A 16,632-nucleotide genomic window follows, 5' to 3' on the forward strand; every position below is an offset into this window, starting at 1 on the left:
ACACGTAATGGTCACTCCGGATATCGCACTCATTAATGTTGTATCATCCAACACCTGTGGTACCAAATCGTCAGTGTGGATCTTGTTTTTCTGGGGATGTCTATTTACATGTCCCCCGATCCCGTCCAACCTCGAGTTGTCTCACTGTTTCACCTCGGCGGCGGAGGCGTCTCACGCTCTACAGACGATAGTCTGCGCGCGCGTCAGGGCCCCGCCGGTTTCCGTGCACTGCTGGACTGCAGCGCGGTTTTCCCTCTGCAGCATTCCTTCCCCTGGCATGAACCCTGACTTGGACTGCGTGCAGTGGTGCGGTTTTGACATTTCTGCTCGTTTGGATCCATTTCTTTGAAAATTTCTGCTGTGCCGGGTGATGTGCTGCTGTATCAAATGGGAGCGGGTAGCTCGCGGGATTCGCTCGCGAGGCCTATCTCGTGGATACATTGGAATGGGATATAATTATGTGAGTAGACAGGGATTTTTTGGAGGACCTCTTTCTATCAATACAACATTCTCATCCGACTGTTGACGCACAACAGCGAGCACCTTCCCACTGTGACATTTTCAGTTGTATGGGTGGTCCGTGGTGTGTGTTTTGACGGGAACACTTCCCTACGGGGTGTGAGGTGACAAAAGGTTTCCCCAGGACATCTCCTGCCACGTGTCTTGTTTTCTTTGCTCTGCAAAGGAAAAGGCTACTCCCTGCTCGTCACGCCGCGGAAACGCGTTGGAAGCGATGTAAGATTTTATGGTTATGGCGTTGGTTCCTATGCTGGTGTCTCATTGTCTGCGCTGCGAGACATTATTTCTCAACGGTTGAGGATGTGAGGATAGAAAACAAGGGCGTAGTGCTCTCATGACTTGCCAGGTTGTGTTTGTGTTCATCTCTGATGCCTGTTTCCATTACATGGAAGGCAATGAGGATATACAGTAGCATTAAACAAAACACTGTAATGCTCTGGACTCAAACTGAGTATTATGTTTGTTGCTACGCGTTGTATTCATACGTCATATTCACAATACGGCTACTTCTTTTTGCACTCTTCTCGGACAGGTTTTGGCAGCGTTAGATCTGCCTCACGGTTCTCCCCAGTTTCACACAGAAACAGCACACAAGGAGTGCAGTAATAGTCCAACATGTTCCCAAAAGCGGATCTATGCAGGTGGTTCTGGGCAGCGTGCGATGTCTTGGTCTTGGGCGCTGGTAGAGATCGGACGTGGACACGGTTGCTTTATCGCTGGTCCACTTTTGTCCAAGGCCGGTCTCCTCCAGCATGACACCGCTCCGCCGCCCCAACGGTAAATATGGAGAATCAGATTAAATGTAGATAACATTAAAGGAAGGCAGGGACTTATATGGAATCACCGGATGAGGTTAAAGAAAGGCTTGCGTAACAGTTGTCCACGTGTTTTGACGTAGTACCGGAGGTGATGGCGACGAATTGACCCGAGGTCTCCTGCTCAGCGTGCTGACACTGTATCGCGGCAATCCGCTTCCCGTGCGCTCCCGAGCCTTGCCTTATTTCTCCGTATCGCTCAGCTCGAGATGTTTTTGTTATGCCGTTTGTATTTCCTTTGGGATATAAGAGCGCCTACCAGAAGCGTCTGGGGACACCGCCCATGGAAAAAGAAATCCAGAACGGGAGTGGCTGGGAATGAATGCCCATCAGCATTGCTTTTATGTGTTTAATCAGCCTTTAAAACCCCAAATTCCCTCTTAAAAAGCAAATGGGTTCAAACGAGAAAAACGAGTAAATGAAAATCCTGCGGCGCGTTAGCCCAGTTCAAGGGTGATCCAGAAACAAAAAGAGGTGACTCACGTTGGTTTACTTTACTTTAACCCACTTACTCGGAGGAAAAGCGTATTTAAGAATGAAGATGTTATCCAGGTTCCCGCCTAACTTCTCACACCTACAATAACATTCAACATTCAGATCTGGTTCTAGATCTCTCTGGAACTCTAGTTTAACCAGATTTTTAGATAAGACCTCTGGCTTTCAAACACAGGAGGTTTCACTTTGAGCCTGTGAAAGAAAAATTTGAAATCCACCCCTGCTAATGAGAAGCCTGTGTGAAGAAAACACGGTATTTGCACTTTAGTTCTGCGTATTTTTCGCTCCTTTCATGAGCATGAACAGCACCTTGCACACAGTCACACGGCTCATATCTCAGTGCTGTTTGTCAGACTGTTTCCCTCCCGTCCAGAGTATCGCTGAGATTAGAAGCTGCTGGAAGCCGTCCTTCTGGCCGATCTCACGTCATCTCTCACTAACATAATATTATCTGTAATCCTGCCCAATAACTTTTCTTGGCTGGGGTGAAAAACACCCTCAGTCAGATGTTGAGCATGTAGTGCGAGAAATTGCATTTTAGAGTCCGTGCCCAAGGTCGAATTACCGGCCGAAGATGACCCTCATTTCTGCCTTTCCGCCTTTACCAGTCTGAGGGTGAAATTGTGCTCGATTTGCGGTGTCATTTGTTTTTGAAACCGGACTGCACCACGTGGTCGGTCAAAGTAAAGCTCGCGCGCTGCTTACCTTCAAAGTTTTTTTGCTTTTCGTTTTAAAAGTGCGAAAACTCGAATAATTCTTCTTATTATCCATGTGTTCTGTAGACTGAACTAATGACAGGCTCACTTTATTCACATGCACTTTACTGCACATATGTGTATATACAAACAGCCGATCCCATATACATAACTCTGTTCCTTTCTATTTTGTACCCCCATCTTTGTATTATCTTTTTCAGTCTTATTTTATTTTAATTTACTTTAATTTTATTTACATTATTCTATTCACCAACTGCATTATGTTTTAGGAATCAGTTAGTTGCCAGGTAGGAATTAGGTTAGCTGTTATGTTCGGTTCAGTAACTATTGTGCATAATCTCAGGGTGCGTTGCAAAGACATTTCACTGCATATATGTATGAACGTATGTATATGTATGTGACGAATAAACCTCTTGAATCTTGAATGACGACATAAGTGTATTCATGGCTTGTGTACTTTCCCTCTGACTAAGCCTACCAGGCAAGGAAAATGCCGTTCAATCACTTCCTCCGTGATTTGGGCTATTTCTTTGGGGTCTGGTCAACCGCAACAGTTTGGACTACAACAGAGTCAGGGCAGGGAGAGGTTTGACCGCGAACCCCTATGGGTGTGATTTAGAGGGAAGTGTAGGGAGAGCATGTTCCATTGAACTCGTAAAACCCTGCCCCACTGCCAAGTCTCCTAAAGTTCCCCTCTTCCTAATATGTTGGAGGCAGCATTGGTCCCACCGTACTTTCTCAGAGTTTCTCCGTCCATCTTGAAAATGGTGAAATGATGCTGTGAATCTTCAGAGCAGAACTGGCGTTGATTTACTAATGTCGTGTTGTGCCAAGTCGCAAGCCGTCGTTGAATTTGATTTATGCTTGTCTGGGATGTATTCTGTCCAAACCTCAATATTGTTCATGAGAAGTTTTGGAATTGCTTTGACTGAAATAAAGTGATCAAATGTATTTGATTAAACTTGCTTGTGAAGGCTGTGACACAGATGACGTTACCTGCGAAACTGTCGCCTTCGAAGGGTAGTCAATGCCTGTTCGCCGACCTTAGATATTTGGCAGATCCCCCAAAAAACTGGCAAGTTTGGTGCACCAGAGGCAGCCCTGGTGTGACATAATCGATACTCATTCATTCCTATGAGTACCATAATAACGATGGCCATGTGTGTGTAGCCACGCCCGAACTCCAAATAAATAGATATGAAGGGATCAGTACGCTCTATGAACCTATGCAATAGGAGGCAATGAAATCAAAGGATAGATGCAAATCAATTGGTCTATTCCTGTAGCACCCAACGGCCACATCTATTGCTCTATATAACACATCTACTGGTGATGTATGGGTTGAAGTCAACAGTTTTTCAGGGCAGCCAGCTAGGGATTACTGTATTGGTAATAGCCGCGATACGGTGCCAAGCCATAAACTTGTCAATGCCAAGGGACTGGACTTTGTACAAGACGATGACACGGGAGATTAGGCCGACTCCGACTGATGAACAACACGCCGCCAGTTCCGTTGGACCCTCTCCAGCTTTATATGTTGTGGCTTAATGTCGATTGAATATCTCAAAAGCCTGTGTGGCGTGCGACTCGGGCCTAGCCCTGTATGCTCCCCGCCAAGTTGACCCGTCTGATCTCTCCGTACCCTCAGGACCACAGCTACTGGGTCCAGGTCCACCGGCTAGAACACGGGGACGGAGGCATCCTCGACCTGGACGACGTTCTGTGTGACGTGGCTGACGACAAGGACAGGGTGAGTCACGTGTGTGTGTGTGTGTGTGTGTGTGTGTGCGTGCGCGTGCGTGCGTTGCCATGTTGGCGTGGGTTTCCGCCCACCATCACAGAAATGTGTGTTAGGGGTTAACGTCCATGTGTCGGCTTCTCAAATCGGATTCACAAGACTGAGATTGCCTGACTGCGTGTGTGTGAAGCGACCTCGGAAGGCGCTATATCAATAAGAGCCATTATTATTTTCAGCTCGATATATATATATATATATATGCAAACTGTTGATAGACTCGCAGGGAGAGGAAACGGGAGAAAATTCAAAGCGCCCGTGTAGTTAGAGTTTCGCTTTGCCCGTTTAATTGGCGTCTTTGTCCTGGAGGGAATACCTTCAGACGGTCGACAACCTATTATACACCCGCCATTGGGTGTCAACCTTACTCTTGGGAGCGCTCCTCGGCTGTCCGGCCTCTAAGCGGTGCTGCGTTCACAGGGAGAAGTCGCGCTTGCCAACCGCATTAACATTCGAAAAGAGAAAGAATGCACTCAGAAACCAGCCTTCTCTGATGCGAAATTGTTTAAATGGGGGTGGCGGGAAAAAAAAAGAAGAAAAAGTTATTTCATCGGTTCGTCTCACAGGTCGATCGGGGTCTGAGCGAGGGACACGGGCTTTGATATTCTAATTGACCAAGCTGCAGTTTAACGCGTACGCCGTGCGCAGGAAGCCCTCGTGAGAGACAATGCAGGTGAGCCCCCACCTCCTCCTTGCTCATGGGCACGCGGACAGGGATCCAAGGGTGGCAGATGCAGCGAGACAAGTGTTTTTTCTTCCCTTTCTCTCGTTCATTTTCCCACAGACCCGTCTCAAGGAGGAAAAAAAAAACAAAAAAAACAAAAAAAAAAGCGGCGCACGGGTGGAAAATCACTAAGTTGAGCCGGCCCGTGAGCCCGGGGCGCACGGCTCTCAGAACTACAAAGGCCTCCGTTCTTTCCACGCGCCCGTGACTTCACCTGGATGGTTTTTAAGACAGCGCCCAGAGGTTAGACGGCAGTAAACGACTGGACGGGGTCTACGTGCTTTCCGTAATCACTCCAGCCTGTTGGCGTTGCCTCACAGTGCCTCATAGCCGCGGGAGGCTTAGGTGGTAATGATGCGTGGCTGACTACATTCTAAGTGTGTGTGTGTGTGTGTGTGTGTGTGTGTGTGTGTGTGTGCGTGTGCGTGTGCGTGCGTGTTTGGTCCTCACTAGGCAAGTCGATGACTACCCCCCAAAACATTTCTGCGGCGTTGAACTTCTGTGTGTGTGTGTGTGTGTGTGTGTGTGTGTGTGTGTTTGCACACACGTGTCAATACACCACTATCAATCCCGCCCGGGTGACTAACCGAAGCTAAACCACTCCATTGCTCCTGCGGGGAGCAGCAGTCTTGAACTGGACGAAGGACTTCCAAAAGACTTGGGAAGACTTTTTTTTTTCCGTCCCAGTAGCGCGCGGACCATATTATTTCGACCGGGATCACAGGGGATCGGGCGTCCCGGATTCCAGCCCGCGCTATAAGACCCGAGACTTAAGATCGAATCTGCCTGATATTCTTTGCGAGAGCGATCACGAGGGTTTCTGGCCACCTCCGACCGAACGACCCTAAAAACAAGCGATCTCCTCCCGATTCCCTTTTGTGTAGAACTGGGCATTACCCGCCCTTCGACTCGATCGCTGGCTCAACTGCTGTAGTGACCTCCCGCACCTCGCCCCGAAAAATCGGGGAGCCTCACGGGCCGCATCGACCGAGTGGGGCGGGAGCGGGGAGGCGTCGCCCCCCCGCCCCCACCCGAAACCCTTCCCCCCCGGCTTCAGCTCCTCCAGCAGGCGTCTTTGATTCATGCGGTGGTTGTCTCTGCCCAAAGCCCTCCCGGACATCTGGCATCTGGGAACCCAACTCCCCTGCGAGAAACCCAGAGTCGCGGTTGTATTTCACGGCGAGGGGGTCCGCCAACCCTGCACTTGCCTCTCCACTTTAAAAATAGATTTGCATTTTGTAGGAAATAACTTTACCAGGCTGATGTTACCGCTTGTCGACGGACTAAGATGTTTCCCATTAAGCGCCGAATGCACTTGTTCCGCGCCTTTTTGGCACGCGTGGGGATACGAGGAGACCGTGCGCCGGGCGCCATGGTTACGCGTCGGGTGGTATGGGCGGTGGAAGCAGCTGTGCTGCACCTGCTCTCTCCGAAACACGCCCCAAAACCTCAGACCCGTCTCCCTCCCTCCCCATCACGTCACCTCCCCTCTCTCTCTCTCTCTCTCTCTCTCTCTCCCCCGCTGCCTTCCTTCCCGCCGCTCCTCCGCCCGCCGGTGGTACCGCGTCCATTACGCCTCCTTCCTCCTCCACTCCTCCTCCTCCTCCTCCTCCTCCTCCTCCTCCACGCACAACAGAGAGCCACTCAGCGAACGAGCCTCTTCTCTTTTGACTGCCTTCGGCGGGGATCTACTTGCTCACTCGAGCGGTCGCGGTTATTACGTAACACAACGCGGCCGCGCTTGTATGAGCCGACCGCCGTCATCGGGTGAAATCTTAAGATCCGGCGTTCATGTTTCCGCCCCACTTTGATTTGGGCGTGTTAGACATGTTGCAATGAATACATGCGCCTTGTAACTTTCCACCCAAAAAAAAAAACGTTTTATGTTCCAGTGTTCAACCTCAGTTAAATGGCTTTCATTTCCAAGGCGGGTGTGTATTGTCGTTGGCTTAGTGCCATGACATGGAAGACAATTAAATCGTTAATCACAATTATTTGTGTGACAATTAATTGTCCCATTTTTTACACCCCGTTACTCCCTGAGTTTCAAAGTCCTTACAGTGCGATTTACCCAAGTTCATGGAAACGTGACGTTGTTTATTAAATTTTTTCGGGGGAATTTTTCGAAATAGTATCCCACCATCTGCACTTAGGCTTTTAGTTATTTTCCTTTGAAAGGAAATGCCACTGAGGTGGCCTCCCCACCTTGCGGTAACAAGGCGCTCGTTCCCCAGTTAAGTAAGCGTTGGTCGGAGGAACGTGTAAAGCTCCTGATCCTGTCATCAGTATACTTAAAGATGTTGTCTCGCTCTACGTCAAGTGTGCAGATAGTGTGTGTGTGTGTGCTGAGCGAAGTCAACATTGGTATAACCACTGAGTGTGTGTGTGTGTGTGTGTGTGTGTGTGTGTGTGTGTGTGTGTGTGTGTGTGTGTGTGCGCGCGCGCGCACGTGTTATAGTAGTAGCTTTGGTGGTAAATCCAGTCCGTCCAGTTCTTCCCGACAGCTACTGCTTTCCCTGCTGGCTCATCTGCTTTGTCCTCTACTGACACACTTTGTGTGTCAGAAGAGGACACAAAGTGTGTCTCTCTCTCTCTCTCTCTCTCTCTCTCTCTCTCTCTCTCCCTTTGTTTCTCTCTGGCCACATCGTTCTGTTTTTCCCTGCAACCCGAGCAGCCAGTCCCACAGCTGTCCCTCCATCACTACCCTTATTCTTTGCCGAGGGTCCGGCTACTCGAGACAGACCTCGGTTGTGATCGGGATGGAGCGGGTCTCATTTAACGTCACCCTCGCGGTCGGGCGGCGCCTGGTACCACGCGTGAGGCGCCCTTGCCCCCGGAGCAGGCTCGAGCGACGGAAGTTTGTGTAGGCGGCAGGTGTCGTCTTGCCGGGACAGGAAAACCTGTGTGTGTGTGTGTGTGTGTGTGTGTGTGTGTGTGTGTGTGTGTGTGTGTGTGTGTGTGTGTGTGTGTGTGTGTGTGTGTGTGTGTGTGTGTGTGTGTGTGTGTGTGTGTTCCTTATCTGCGCTGGCTCGTCCGTCGTCATGTCACCCCCCCCCCGCCCCTCGGCTTGTGGGCTTGTTGTCGGCGCTCGGGGGCCTCCCAGGAAGCCCCCGGGTGGGATGACTCGAGCGGCTCGTGGCTTCAAAGATATAACAACAAACGGCGGCGACGCGACGGGATCCGCCACCGGTGGACGCCGCGGCTCCAGCTGCCGGACCCGTCTGCGCTTTCACGCCGACAGCGGAGCCGGTGACCAAAGCACACCTCGCGGCGCCTCCAACGCCATCAGCCTCCCGAACCTCCCGTCACCACCGGGGGTGGAGGAGAGAGCGGCGCTTGTGTGTGGCCGGCGTTGATCCCTCCCCGACCGATCGATCGAACACGTCGTCACCTTCATCCACCGAAAGGGAGGTCGACGACGGGGTCCTGACCTCCCTTGGTTTTGGACACTTTTCACACTTTTCTCCCTCCCCGACCGTGCCACTTTCCACGCAGCCAGGGAGTGGCTCAGTCCGTCTAGACGTTTAGTCACTATCATGATGCAAATAAGGGACAGGTTTCCAGTTGACAAACAGTGGAGGAGGAACGCATATATCATTTTGTGTGGTGTGTGTGTGCGGTGTGTGCGCGGGCGCGGGCGGGGCCAGCAGCGGGCCCGAGCCCACGGACGCTTGTTTTCCTGCGTCTCGGAATACGTTTCTGGGCCTGTGAATCTTGGCTCGGGGTCGGCGCCGCGTCAGGACACCTCGGCGTCAGTCGCAGACCTGTTGTGGGAGCCCGCTGCGTGCCGGAGCCTGTCGACCGCAGACGGAACCGTCCTCCAGCGGGAGGGGGGCTTCACAGATTAACGTCAGGATCGGTGTGCGCAGATACAACGTCATACTTTTATTGCCTCAAGGATAAAATGTAATGAGATAATGACATATAATGAGAATGAAACATATAATTTACAATGAGATATAATGAGACATTATTATTTTTTATTATGTCTTACACGGTAGCATAAGGCCCAGTGATATTGGGAAATTACCTGCAATCAAAGATTGAGATTTATCTACTGATGTCACAGTGTTATGAAACTATTTGTCATCATCAGAGATTTATAACATCAGTGACGTCAATAAACTGAAATGAGGATTTGAGGATTTAAAAAAAAAAAAAATCATAAAAAAAGTCATTATGATCTGAGACCCATCTGGGATTTTTAAACACATAGAGCCTTTCAGTAATACTGAACGTGTGCTCTCATTTTTAGGAAACAATTCAATTCAACGGGGCGGTTCACGATTTTATTTTATTTCCAGTTGTAGTTTGTGTGTCCGTCCAGCCTTGACTCTATCTGAATCAAAAAAAAAGTGGGTCGGTTCCGCCCTCTAGTGGCGGAACGGGAGAATTACACAGGCTTGTCAGCGAAAGCCAGAAATTGTGTCGAAATTGTGCCTCAGATGAAGAACAGACTAAAAACACAAAAAAAAAAAAGTCAACCGTTTGTTTTGGTCCATATTAGAAAGCTGTTATTTCCCGTGAGGACTTCTGATTGTGTGTTTTTTGCCTTGCCATTGGTATTCAATGGCAATGGCCCGCTCACCCTGCCCTCTCTGGTCGCCATGGCAAACATAATACTAATAATAATAATAATAATATAACACGATGATATTTTTGAAATTCATTATTTAGAGATATTTGACCAATAGTTACTTTATTTTAAACACTTTTCAGGAACCCAAGTACACTTTCAGATGAACAAAAAACAAAATAAAAAAAAACAAAACCATTTAGTGTCATATGTATAACAAAACGGGGACATTTCCTTCATCGGTCCCAGATGATCAGAATGAGATGTTAACGTTGAAATTTTTGCTGTTCAACCAGCGAACGTCTAATGTGATCTCTTCAGGATCAACGTGCGGCTTTGCACACCCGGCGCTTTCGTGTTGGGGGAAGTGATGTCGCACTTCCATTTGAGAATCACTGTCATTATCTCTCACTTAGAATTGCAGCCGGGCTCGTTCTTTGTAATGGGTTCAGCCGCGGCCCAAACGGACACAAGAGATGCGGGGAGATGCTCAGAGCGTGCGTTTTTATTCCGCGTTTGGATTCACTTTAGCTTGCATGGCACGAGAAAATGTCAAACGACGACGGAGGGACGCTGTCTTTTCGAAAAAAGACGTGTGCGTTTTTATTTAATCTTGTCTCGGTTGCTACGAGACTGCGTGTTGTAAAAAATGGGATCGTTTTTTTTTTTGCTTTTTTTTTTTTTTATGCAAACACTCGTTGCTTCTAAATAATACGTCCGAAACACGGTGACGGCACCGCCCGGATGTACAAAAAAAAATTTGGCCTTTTTTTTTTTGACCCCGCAAAACTTAAAACACCTACGTTTTTCCTGTGTTTTTGTCCTGTCAACATTTTTTTCCCCCAAACCTCCATACGCCCAAGATGGTGAAGTAATAATAATAATAATAATAATAATAATAATAATGGAAAAAAAGGAAAGTTGCTTTTTAAGTTGCCATAGAAATGTTGGAACTTTTGGTGTGAATGTTGTGTGCACGACGGTGACCAGAGAGGTGAACAGCAGGGTCACGCGGGGTCATATGGGGTCATGGACTGGTGCGTGTGGCTCAACCGCACATGAGCTTTTAGATTTGACGTGTGTTCTCATCCACTATAAAACTGTCCAACATGTGCTCCAGAGGTTGTGAGTTTGAGCCTCACCTGGGGCAACTTCTAACTCCTTTTTTCTTTTTTCTTCTTCCTCAGCATGCGTTGTATAATGTCAAATTTAATCGGGGGGACCTTATTGTTTGGGTTATTGGGGAGAGACATCGATAACGGATGGAAGTACATCCTATTATGATCAAATTGACCTTGGTGGCGGTTTCATTTCTACTCATTCAGGTGGAATGAGTAGAATGAGAATGATTTGAACTAGCACAATAGCGCCGCTCAATAATGCCCTTGCGATTACAAACGATTTCCTCACTTCATCCGCCCAAGCTGCCACACCAACAGGCCGCCATCTTGGGTTCTCCGCGTAGCTTATTGAACAGTCCTGTCAGACAACGTACCGATTCAAATGTCCGGTTCTTCGGCGTTAAATGGCGTCGACGCAGTATTCTCACATATCCCCCAACCGGCTGCCATAGCAACCAGCCGCAACAGCAAACAAACATTCCGGGGGTGCTTGATGCCCGATCATCGACCTTGACGTGATTGCGACGCGCGGGGGTCATTTTGAATTGGACGCCGGTGTGATTGGTGCGACGCCCTTCGTAAGGTGTCAGCTGCAGGATGGTTGATTTCAATCAGGGCCAACGTGGAGAGGGACGCCCGTAATGGACGGAAACGGGACCTCGATGTGAGTTTCGACACGCGTCCCCTCCATTTGCACCCAGGCCGTGTGGAAACGGGAGGACTGTGTACAAAATATGAAAGTCCAACTCCCAAAACTTTGGATCAAGATCGCAATTATATCTACGCGCCATCCAGTGTGGTTTCAGCGGCCCTCATGACGTTTTCAAGGCTCAGCGTTTGACCTTCAACAGCCAGACGATGTACGGATTCTGCGGAGTTTGAATAACGATGGTGTTCCTTTGTCGTAAATAGCAACCAACCCATGCCCAGCCTTCAGACACGTTCTTAATTACAAGACATTTGCATGAAAGTTTGCTTGAGTGATGTGGTTGGGTTATTTGTCAAGGGTTAGGGTTGTGTATTTTTAATCACCCACACTGTAAGTATAGTTTATAATCACTGTTGTGCCAAATGTTCATCTCCATAAAAGATGGAGTATTGAATATTGACACCATAGGCAATGATCCCCAAATCCAGCACATAATGCATTGTAGTTTGTGTTTTAAATAATTACTATCCACAATCATCGGAGGAGGTTGGAATACATAAAAAGGCTGTTATTTATTGTTTACTGTTCATAAATAAATAAATCCTAAATAATCGTAAAAAAAAAGATCATTTTTATAGTTTACTTTGGGCCTATTTTCCTTTTTAGGAATATTTTCACTTTTTTATTATTTACTATTTTAGGTTTATTTTCCTTTTTTATTGTTCATTGTACAACTATTTTATATATTTTTTTATTGTTCATTTTCGGATTTTTTAGCATTTTTTTTATTGTTTATTGTAGGACTATTTAACGTTTTTTTATTGTTCATTTTAGGACTATTTAACATTTTTAATTATTAGTTTTGCGATTTATTTGTGCTGTTTGTTGTTACATTTTTGGTTTATTATATAATGATAAATTATTCTATTATTTTTAGTAACTTTCTGTCTGTCTATCTAGGTTTCATTCAGCCACTACAAACGACTTTATATCAGTGGGCTGGTTCAGATTTAATTTCCAGAGGGTCATTCTGCCTCCTCGTACCTGCACCCTATTATTTCGCCGATGAATTTTTCACATTTTTTTCATAAATTTAATATTTCTGTCCCACGGGGGAGGCGGAAAGGTTCTCCGCGGGTTAAAAGTCTGGATCTCCCCCATTAATTTGAGGAACCCTCGGTGATCCATACGGCGACGCGGGGTGGAAGGGTGAGTTCTCGGGGGTTATTAGCAGGAGAAAAGCTCATTACAGAGGGAGATCCTGAGTCAGCGTCTCGGCTCCGTCTCCTCCGACGCTGCAGCGACACGCCGGCACCCCAAGGCGGCGCTAGAGACCGAGTCATTTCCCCCCGAATCCCCAAATCCACTAACCGGTGAAAGGAGAACCAAAACAGCCTAGCAACGGCAAAAAAAACAACCCAAAACAAACAAAGAAAGAATGTCGGGTGGCTCGACCGCATCGCCGTGGTAACGCGTGGTCGAGATTGTTGATGGGATTTGATGCGCGGATGGAAGATCTGCTGTAAGAGCGACCGTTGAACCTGTGGAACCTGTTTGGTTTGCTTTCCATCGGCTCTGTATCATTTATCAGTTATATTCCCAAATGTTCTTTTTCCTTTTTTTTGTTTTTCGATTTTTCTTTCATTATCGTGTGAAGCACCCGCTGCCCATCCACTGGCCACATGGATGGATGGATGGATGGATGGAGTCAGTCTAGTCTAGTTTTAAGTTTGTGTTAAAATTATGTTGTTTTTTTCTTAGATCTTGTAAAAGTAAAAAATAAATAAAAATAAGAAAAACCCAGCTCAGACGTCGGCTTTTATCGGACGTGTCGTCTGATCAATGGCACACTGGCTTAGAGGGTGGAGCTCGCTCTCTCTCTCTCTCTCTCTCTCTCTCTCTCTCTCTCTCTCTCTCTCCTCTCTCTCTCTAGTTCTTCAACAAAGTTTCCCGTGTTGAGTACATCTTTCAATCAATCTGATATATTTTTTTCTCCAACTCTTCACTCTCCCAAACTTTTTTTTATTTTTGATTTTTTTAAGAAATAAATCCATTGCATTTCTTCTTCTGTAAGTGCTTTATCAAGATAGATGGATGGATGGGTGGGTGGGTGGGTGGATGGATGGGTGAATGGATGGATAGATGATGGATAGATGGATGGATGTATAGATGAGGGATAGATGGATGGATGGATGGATAGAAAAATGGGGAGATAGATAGATGGATGGATTGATGGATAGATGGAAGGATAGATGATGGAGGGATGGACGATGGATAGATGATAGAGGCTGGATGGATAGATGGATGAATGGATGGGTGGGATGGGTGATAGATGATGGATGGATCAATAGATGGATAGATAGATGGATGGATAGATGCTAGATGATGATGGATGGATGGATAGATAGATACTTTATTCATCCTTGAAGGGAGAATCCAGTGATTAAAAAAAAAAAATGAAACGAAAGCTATGTCGTAAAAAAGTCAATGTTTGGAAAGTGTTCACAATGAAATATGACAATATACACCAAACCTACTGAAAAATGGAAAAGGCACCAGCGTCATGTTTCTTCTCGAAAAGTGTCCTTGTGGGTTAGCCCTTCAGAGGCTGGCAATGGGTAACAATGGCGAGCTAAAAATAAGCCGTCGGAACAAATAAATGAAATCGAAGGTAAAATACGTTCAGTTAGAAGGTATTACATCCCCTTGCAAGTGCTTTTTGTTCGCATTACAACAAAGCTTCTGTGGCCGCTCAGCGGTGGGGAGCGCTGGGGGGGGGGGGGCGGCTGGGGAGGGGCTCTCGCGCGCTGTCGCCTCAGACTCCGGCTCGGTTGAATCTGCGTTCACAGCACGTCAAGGTCGAACTTCCAGCGCCCTTTTTTTTTTTTTTTTTTGGCGCGGGCTGCTCTTCATTTACAAAGACAAGCGACGGCCGCGGCTGCTGTTTGATTAAATCAATCTCTCCCAAGGATCAAAGTCTCACAAAGTCATAAAAAAAACATTGAATGAGAAAAAGGCCCACATTCACGCGCGCACGCACGCACAAACAGGGACAGAAGAGAAATTGCTATTCCAAACATTGCTATAGAGGGTCTCCCTGTAGAGCAGAAGAAACACACACAGCAAACGCAATTCTGTTCCAAAAACACCGTTTTCACATGCATTTCACATCTGGTGGCGCGTGAAACGTCCTGTATGAAGTCACGTGACTTTCTTTTTTTAAGGGGTGGGCGAGCGCGAGCTCCAGCGCACTCCACGGCCGAAAGTGTGTGGGCCCCCGAACGCTCGTTGAACGTTTCATTTCTAAAGCGCAGGCTTTTAATATGGAGCTGCCCCCCCCCCCCCCCCGGCACACTGTTGGGCGAAGGCGTTGCACTAGATTTTGGAACACGCGTGCTGGAATCGGCTCCCGTTCCGACCCAACCGCGTCGGTGAGGTCAGGCGCTGATGTCGGGCGATGGGCCGTGGCCCGCCGTCGTCTTTCCAGCTCACCCCGAAAGGTCTGCGCAGGCCCGGCCACTTCCGCCACACCCGAGGCGCCGAGCGCCGCGCTATAAACCGCAGTAACGCTGCCTGGCGAAAGCCGTGGCTGCAGAACGCGGAGCCACCGTTCCGGATAATGTTGGCGTGCGGCGCGGCGTACGCAGCATAACCTTGGACCCCGCCCGCAGGTAAAGACAACATCATCCCACACCCTAAAGCGGCGCGGCCACGCGGTTTAGCGGTGACAGTGGGTGAAATGAGGTCAACGCTAGGCGGGCTTCCCGACTCGTTGCGTAGGTGTGTTCGAGTTCTCCTCTGTGACAGCCCCCCCCCCCACCTCCCTCCAGGAGGAGACTTTCCGCCGCCGCGCCAAATCGCTCCTGACACGCCGTCTGCTCGCCTCAAACGCTGTCTGGGGGTGAACGCCGGCCTTTCCAAGCAGGTGACGAGGGATAAAGGGAGAAAATAAAAAACGATTGCCGGAGCACCGGAACAAACACATTAGTGTGTGTTTAGTGTGTGTCTGCGTGGATGTGTGCCGATGGAACACACATCCACGCAGATACATTCACACTTGCACCATGCATGCAAATACACTGATTAAATCACAGAAATACACTGTGTGTGTGTGTGTGTGTGTGTGTGTGTGTGTGTGTGTGTGTGTGTGTGTGTGTGTGTGTGTGTGTGTGTGTGTGTGTGTGTGTGTGTGTGTGTGTGTGTGTGTGTGTGTGTGTGTGTGTGTGTGTGTGTGTGTCAGTAGCAGGGAAGTTAGCTCCAGTTGACAGCTGTCAGTGCCGCTTTGGCTCCAGTGTCTGAGCACTTCGCCAAACGAGCCTGTTAACTGATGCGCCGGAGTTCCACGAAACAGGAACCTCCCTCCCCCACGTCGTAGGTACCCAATTGGGTCAGCTGCCAGGGGAGTGGCCCTAAGCTGAGGTGACAGACCCAGACCCCCCTACTGCAATCACCCCCACCACACACACACACACACACACACACACACACACACACACACACACAATCCCCCCACCTCCCAAAACAGCCCCCGGACCATGAGGGGCACTAAGATAACAAAGGCCTCGTCGTCGTTCCATGTGACAGATGGGGTTGAAGCAGCAAAAACCGCTGGAGTCACATGACTCCAGAGGACGGGGATGAAAGGGGAGTCACAAAGCTGCTTTCACGCACGCTCTCCAACCCTGAAACGGACATTACCTGTAGGTGCTGTCACAGCTGTGTGCTGTAATGTGCGAAGGCAAATGGCCGAATCAGTTGGACCGGACATTAACCGGACTTTACCCAGCCAGCACCCTCGTGCAACGTCCACGTAACGTCCGATTGAGTGGTATGTGTGAACAGCGTAGGTAATTGTCCAGTGCTTTCAATGGTATGAGTTTTCGAGATCCGATTCTGAATCCAATTCTTGACTCTCACTGAACAGTATAGACTTCTCACTGCTATTACAACATAATTATCGCTAACCCTAACCCCGCTGATTCATTTTGCTTTTCTTTAAGATTTAAAGGAGCAATAATTTTAGTAACAATTTCATCTCCACCACAACCCCAAACTGAATCCAGACCTCGCCCCGTCTCATTTAAGGGAAGGGGTGGGGGGGGGGCAACAATTTTAGGGATGCAAGTGCCGTAGTTCATGGGACAGAGATGGAGTGGAGGTTGAAAGGTCTGGGTGGTAGTGACTGCCTGTTTTGAGAGCTTGAAATCCCAGCAGCAGTTGAG

The 16,632-nt window shown here is 48.2% G+C and overlaps 1 protein-coding gene across 1 annotated transcript in view; it reads left to right on the forward strand.

Moving 5' to 3' along the window:
• Nucleotides 1-16,632, forward strand: part of pard3aa (par-3 family cell polarity regulator alpha, a) — a 350,702-nt gene that overhangs the window by 29,379 nt on the left and 304,691 nt on the right. Inside the window, exon 2 of the mRNA XM_080020374.1 lies at nt 4,194-4,295. Within this exon, the coding sequence (XP_079876500.1) occupies nt 4,194-4,295 (102 nt within the window). The remainder of the gene's footprint in view (nt 1-4,193; nt 4,296-16,632) is intronic.

This window comes from Zeus faber (assembly GCF_960531495.2).
Source record: "Zeus faber genome assembly, chromosome: 19".
Taxonomy (NCBI): Eukaryota; Metazoa; Chordata; class Actinopteri; order Zeiformes; family Zeidae; genus Zeus; species Zeus faber.